Here is a 6,816-nt window from a genome sequence, read left to right on the forward strand (position 1 = left end):
GTTTTACTTGGCAAACTTCTGATTTACGTTAACCCATACTTTTTTAATTATTATTTTTTTAATATTTCTTCGCTAAATGAGTCCCCGCTAAAGTCTTTCGAAACTTTAAAACTTAACTAAGTCTCATATACGTAAAATTTTACAATTTTCAAGTAAATTTCAATTAATTTATTTTCTCAACTAAAATTGTTAACTACATATTTTTAAAATAGTTAAGTATAATTTTTCAGAATTACTAGGAATTTTTAAACTATATATATTTTTAAAACAGTTAAAATATCAGAAAAAATATTTAGAGGATTTTTAAGATAAGAAGTCCCTTTAAAATTTGATTCATTTGCAAATAAAATTTGATACAATCGTCCGACGCATTAAAAAATTTGAATTTTAACATATGACTGAAACGTGTTCGTATGCGTGAAAAGTATATTTTAAACAAATTAGAATAGCTACAGCTGCTCATAAATTATTTTTAAGTTATCTTTGAAATTTTCATGAATTAATAATTATCAATATAGCCTTTATGTGTTATTTAAAATAATGTCAACCCTGCATACAGTAATAGCCGACAGCCGAATATTACGTGTATATACGACAGCAATGATCTCCCCGAGACAAGTACTACCTCTGAAAGTGACCAGTATTTCTCATATAATAATTTTTAAAAATTAATTCTGAATCTGAAAATTTCAGATTCATAACTCAAAATCGAGTTAGCGATTAATACTTTTTAATCGAAAAAATTGAAAATATGACTAAATCATGCATGTACTTTGATTTTTTTAAGCAAAAATGCAATTTAATGTTGATAGCATATAAAACTAAATTTTTGCTGCTGTTGCATGAAATTAATTCTTAACTTTATTTCAGTTTTAAGCGTTCCTGCGTTTGTTTCTACAGCTCTTAGAGCGTAGAACAGTGTGAACAAAAAAAATATCAAAATATTAGAAAAATAGAACAAAATTAAAAGATGCATGTAGAAAGACATTTTCAGTATATATACATTGTCCAAAACTTTTATTGTAATGTAAGTTAAAAAACAGATTATATAAGAAACAAAACTGATTTAATTTCAAATGCAGATGCTAGTCTACAAAATGATTACAAGTATAAATTTTGCAACCGATAAATAAAGGTATCGACTGCAAAATTTCTAATTGTAATCATTTTGTAGACTAAATATTTTCAATAGGGCATTAGAAATAATTGCTTAAATCAATTAAAACAGATTTCCTTTCTAATACTTATGGTATGAAAATATATTTGTCCTGAAAGTTTGTTTAGGAAGTTCATATGAACGTAATATACTTCCTTATACCGACAAGCAATGCACTTTTATAATACCGGAGATCAAGATGGCTCTGAAGTTTCCGCAACCCATCCGTGAATTAAAAAAAAAAACAATACTTTGTAATTTTTTACTTTCTTCCCACCTAAAATTCATTTTGTGGTAATAATCAAGCAATAAAATTATATTTAAAACAAACCTATTGCTTGAATTTTGCGGAATTTTTCTAATAAATCATATAGAATTTCCATCTGTTAATCATGAAAGATTTGTATGCTAATTTGAGAATATCATAAATTAGTAACTTTACTTTGAATTTGACTATTATAACTTGAATTTTGTTTTCTAAAATGATCACTTACTGCTTGAAACTTCAACACGTCAAATCAAAATTATCTTAAAGAGACTCGATAAATTACAAAATATTAAATTATTGGATACAGTTAACAGGGTAATATCAAAAGTTTTACCCATTTGAAAGCAAGTAGGAGAAACTGAAGCACTTTTACCCCTACGATTATAAGCTTTAATTTACTCTTGCTGAAGTTAAATTTGATTTCATTATCTCGTCGTAAGCTTTCATAGATGTTCATTTTTTTATCACCATCGTTTATTAGATTTCTGAAAGAGTAACAGTTTTTTTTTCCTAAATCTTCATTACTAGTTACTAACGTATTATGTAAGCAACAGAAATCATCACTGTTTATTTTTAAATATGCAGAACATCCAGATAAAGAAGTGCCTGTATTATCTAAAAGTATACAAAATATTTTAATTCTATATTTATTTGAGGCGATTTCTCATGTTGTCTGTATTGAAACAGTCGTGTTACTTACTTCGGTTGAATTTCATCGACAGAGTTAAATTCTCATTCTTCAGATAGGTCTTTATTATCAATATGATTTTTCCTCAGTTTCAAAAACATTCTTATAGTCTGAATCCATTCTGCATTTTCATAAAATATTTTCATAAGTTCACTAAGTTTAATATTTACACCTTTATGTAGTTGTTTGCACGTAATATTTATTCTGATAAGAAAATGGTGAACCAATTTTAAAATTTCTAATTTTAATTAAAAATTTGATTACCTTATTGTACATGTTAACTAAAATTGTCATAATTCATAATTTCGTGCATAAGCTATAAATCGCTTCTAGTTGATATCGTAGGATTAAAACTCCTTTTCTTATGGAGTATCTAATGGCTTCTGCTGTTAAATCGAGTATGGTCCCCAAAAGAAAGCCCCAAAACACTGGTGAAGCAAAAAATGACAATATTTCTACTTACTTTTGTTGTATCATTTATTATTAATTTTAGAGTATGAAAAAAAAAAACACTGAATGAAATTGCCTCAAAATTAATATTTGAGTGAAACATTTAAAGCCGAATTTTTTCCTTTCATATTTGCTTTGTTAATTGTATCTTCAACCGCTCTGAAAAAGAATATTACATTTTTTTAGGTGTTTAATTATAGTTTCATATGCATAACAACCTGCTGAGTATCAGCTTGCAAATATGGCCCGATTAAAAGAGTGCGCCCCCCATGTCCGCTTTCTTTGTTCTCGTAAGGGAGGAAACAGGATTAGGGAGAGTTAAAAGATCATTTCGGGGTTCATAAAACTTGCAGCCTTAGAGGCCTAGGCATAACGGGCTATTTGAAACACCAGGCCCGACTTGCGAAACCTCTGAGGGGTTTCACCGATTTCAGATGCTCCTATAACACGCAGAATCAATACTGGAGATAAGAATATGAATTTGTTTGTATTTCTAATTATTGGTTTTAAAATATTTATTATACTGTATTGATTGTTTTTTTATATATTGTGATTGATATTGGTATTGATTGTTTTTTTATATATTGTGATTGATATTGGTATTGATTGTTTTTTTATATATTGTGATTGATATTGGTATTGATTGTTTTTTTATATATTGTGATTGATATTGGTATTGATTGTTTTTTTATATATTGTGATTGATATTGGTATTGATTGTTTTTTTATATATTGTGATTGATATTGGTATTGATTGTTTTTTTATATATTGTGATTGATATTGGTATTGATTGTTTTTTTATATATTGTGATTGATATTGGTATTGATTGTTTTTTTATATATTGTGATTGATAGCAGTGGGTGAGTTGTTTAGACAGACTCACAGCAGTGAGTAAACGAGAAAGACAATTTATGAATTTCATACATTGAAAATGAAAGAAAGATAAAACATGCCCTCGTATGTACTATCTCCTTGATGGATGTTTTGATTTGCCACTTGGGAAAATCAAATTATTCATCAAGAAGCTATGTAGAAAAATTGTGACGTTAATCTTATAAGTTACAAGATTCACATTATGTTTTGTAAAAAGTATTTAAATAGATACTACATAAGAATAACTACCAGACTATGCACTATAAATAAATGCTGGCTGAAAAATAATTTAATTTTTTGTCTTTTGTTTATGCTGCAGATCGCGCTCCAGGATTAAGATTAAATCTGAAGCAAAACAAGCCGGTCTTCAAGAATTTAATGACATAAATAGCAGAATACACAATTATAGCTTTCGCATGGTGTGTTTTGCTCAAGTACGCAACCAAATAACCTAGAAAAGCTTTTAGCAAACTTTTGAATAAACAAAAGCAATAACTAAATTAAAGTATCTTATAACATTATTAAATTTGTAAAATTTTATTTTAGCTGTCTCACAGAATTAAGTGATACAGTAGTTTTCTTATAATGTTCTTCTTATAAGAATTTCGAGCGCTGAGTGCAGACTTTCGTTTTCAGAACCTTTATTTCTGATGAACAGGATTTTACCGTTGAATGAAAACAAATAACCCACCTTCAAGTTGTTAATAATTGCGTTGGGTATTATAGAACTAACTGTGCAGAAGATCAAAATCATATGGAATACAAAATGTTGTTTTTTAGAGGAATATGCTACATAAAAGTTAAACTGAAAGAACAATTCTCATATTTTTTAAAGATTTCGTATAGTTTCTTGTCACAGATGTTTCATGTAATGCACAAATGATTGAATGTTCAGCCTTTAACTAGTATACGAGTGGTATATGTTCCGAGAACGCAAGCATCACATAATAACGTTACGTAATGACTTCTGACAAGTATTATGTAACGACACTTTTATACATATGGGAGGAATATCATGTGTGTGTCTTGCTGGCCATTACCTTCAGCGGAAATATGAAGTACGTTTCGTTTAAAAAGATACTAATCTTCTTCTCGCTTAAGTCATTGCTTGTGTAAAAAGTATTTTCAAAATTACAGTTTTATTTACTGCTTCGTAGGATCCACTCATTCCATCCGGCATGACATTTTCATTATAAAATAAGAGGTAGATTTTTCAATGAAAAATTAAAATAGAAAATGAATGCACGAAAAAGAAAAGGAAGACAAAAGAAATCAAGAATCCTAGGCCGGTATTTTGTTTTGACTCTACTTGTCTTAACGGCAGTTCATAATAATACAGCCCGTAAAATTACCTTTTAATTCTACCACACACTGAATCTAAACAAATTATGTTAGATATAGCTTACAGAAAGGCTTTTTAAGCGATAACAAAATTTTCACTATATAATGAGAAAAGTGCGGAAGTAAATTAATTGAAAGAAATGCTTCATAAAACAAACAAATAAATATTAAGACTTTTTTGTACATTTTGTTCATAAATACTTCAGTATTTCATATTCCAATTTGATAATGTCTACATGTCATCTTACTAGACATAAAATCGTGAAATTTCTGAAATCCGACATTTCTGAAATTTCGACGATTCCGGAATTTGGACATTATACATTAACACTTGCATTTAAAACTTTCTAAGCCATAACAAAACTTTCCCTATATAATGAAAAAACTATAGAAGTAAATTATCAGGGAACAGAATAGATAACGATAATTAAAAAATATTCTCAAACCTTTATTGTGAGAGAAATATACTTAATAATACAGCTTCACCATTGGCTACAGTAGGGAGATATATAGATATATCAGCGACGAAAACATCACTTTTAGTTAAGGTTAAAGTTCATAATATATGTTATACCACAGAAGAAAATCATTCACAAATGATAAAACATTTGAAAATACATAAACAGATCTTGATTTGGTAAAAGTATTTTACTCAATAATACCCTGTAATAAAATTCTATTCAAAAACGATGTAAGTCTGGTAAAACTTTCTTTATATCATGGTGTAAAAGAAAAAAAAAGTAATCATATTTGTTTTGCTAACATTAATTATTCACTTAAAAAAATATGAGAGCGAAACTTTTATCATTGGGAAAACGGAGAGAAAAACACCTTTGAGCAGTGACAGAATGTTTACGAGAACCTTGTAAGTCTGTGAATGAACGCTTATTCAGTTTGAACGACATACGCATAAACAATACTTATTTATGTTATGACAAAATTTGAAATTACCTATATAAAAATCGCAAAAAACGTTAATTCCTGATCTTCGTATAAAAAGAGAAAATACTGGCTTCTCTCCCGCAAGCAAAAGTTAAAAGACTTAATGGACATATGTATTGCTGTGTGAGATATATATTACACATAAGAAAAGTATTTTCACCTTGTAACATTGTAAGGTTTATTTCAGTGGCATCCAAAACAATCTTTAACCTTGACAATAGAAGCGGAGTACTTAAGTTCACCGGGTACACACAAACCATACTTATCCCATAACATATAAATATATACTATTAATTTAATAATTATATTTCCTCACTTTCAATATAACGATAAGAAAAACTAATTATTCCGCTCTACTGACAAAATTTTCTGGCCAGATAATGAATGGGGTTCACAAACAATCACGGAACTTTTCTTAAAGAATAAACTAACTTATCTTCGAATTACAGAAGTATGTTGCATTTTGGAATATAAATAAACTTCTTACCACTTTTTCCAACTCCTGGTGCTCCTAGAACAGCAATTTTAACTTCCGACAGAGAGGATTTCTTTCTGCGGATACTGCGGATAGCGTTGCTGGTCATGCTCGAAATTCCAATTATTCATAATTTTGTCCGTACAATACCATCACGTTGTCCTTTAACCCGCGCGTGGTACTAAATCTGACAGTTCGGAGAACGTTCTCCCCCACACGTGGTTCGAGCGAAGTGAACGAGAGAGAGTTTATACTAGCAGGTGGCGGTTCTGAACATCCTACGGATCAGCTCTTCACGGAGCGAGAGCAAATACCAACTTCACTGATCCGTGCGTCGGGCAAGTAACACTGCAAGTTTTGGCGCTAATCATCCCTTCTGCATCTTATCCGCCATTCTTTCCTTTCGTCGAGTAGCAGGCGCGCATTGAGAGGGTTACCCTTCAGCGACTAACTGCGTCGCCAAAGCGAGATAAAGTTCTCGCCAAGTGGCGATAACTAGACCTACGCTAGGTGTTACGAAACAAAACAATAATAGTTTATAATTGGCTAGTATTGATAAAAATTTTGTTAAGATACAGGACAACCATATTTCTATTCAATTATGTCGGCAACAATTACAGC

At 29.7% G+C, this 6,816-nt stretch overlaps 1 protein-coding gene across 1 annotated transcript in view; it reads right to left on the bottom strand.

The window, feature by feature from the left end:
* The window catches only part of LOC118183558 (ras-related and estrogen-regulated growth inhibitor), a 159,667-nt gene extending 153,081 nt beyond the window's left edge, over positions 1–6,586 (bottom strand). Inside the window, exon 1 of the mRNA XM_085808388.1 lies at positions 6,208–6,586. Within this exon, the coding sequence (XP_085664514.1) occupies positions 6,208–6,304 (97 nt within the window). The 5' untranslated portion in view covers positions 6,305–6,586. The remainder of the gene's footprint in view (positions 1–6,207) is intronic.
* Positions 6,587–6,816: the final 230 nt, after the last annotated feature.

Source organism: Stegodyphus dumicola, chromosome X1 (assembly GCF_044657685.1).
Source record: "Stegodyphus dumicola isolate Sdum_Otavi_A_Nest chromosome X1, ASM4465768v1".
Lineage (NCBI taxonomy): Eukaryota > Metazoa > Arthropoda > Arachnida > Araneae > Eresidae > Stegodyphus > Stegodyphus dumicola.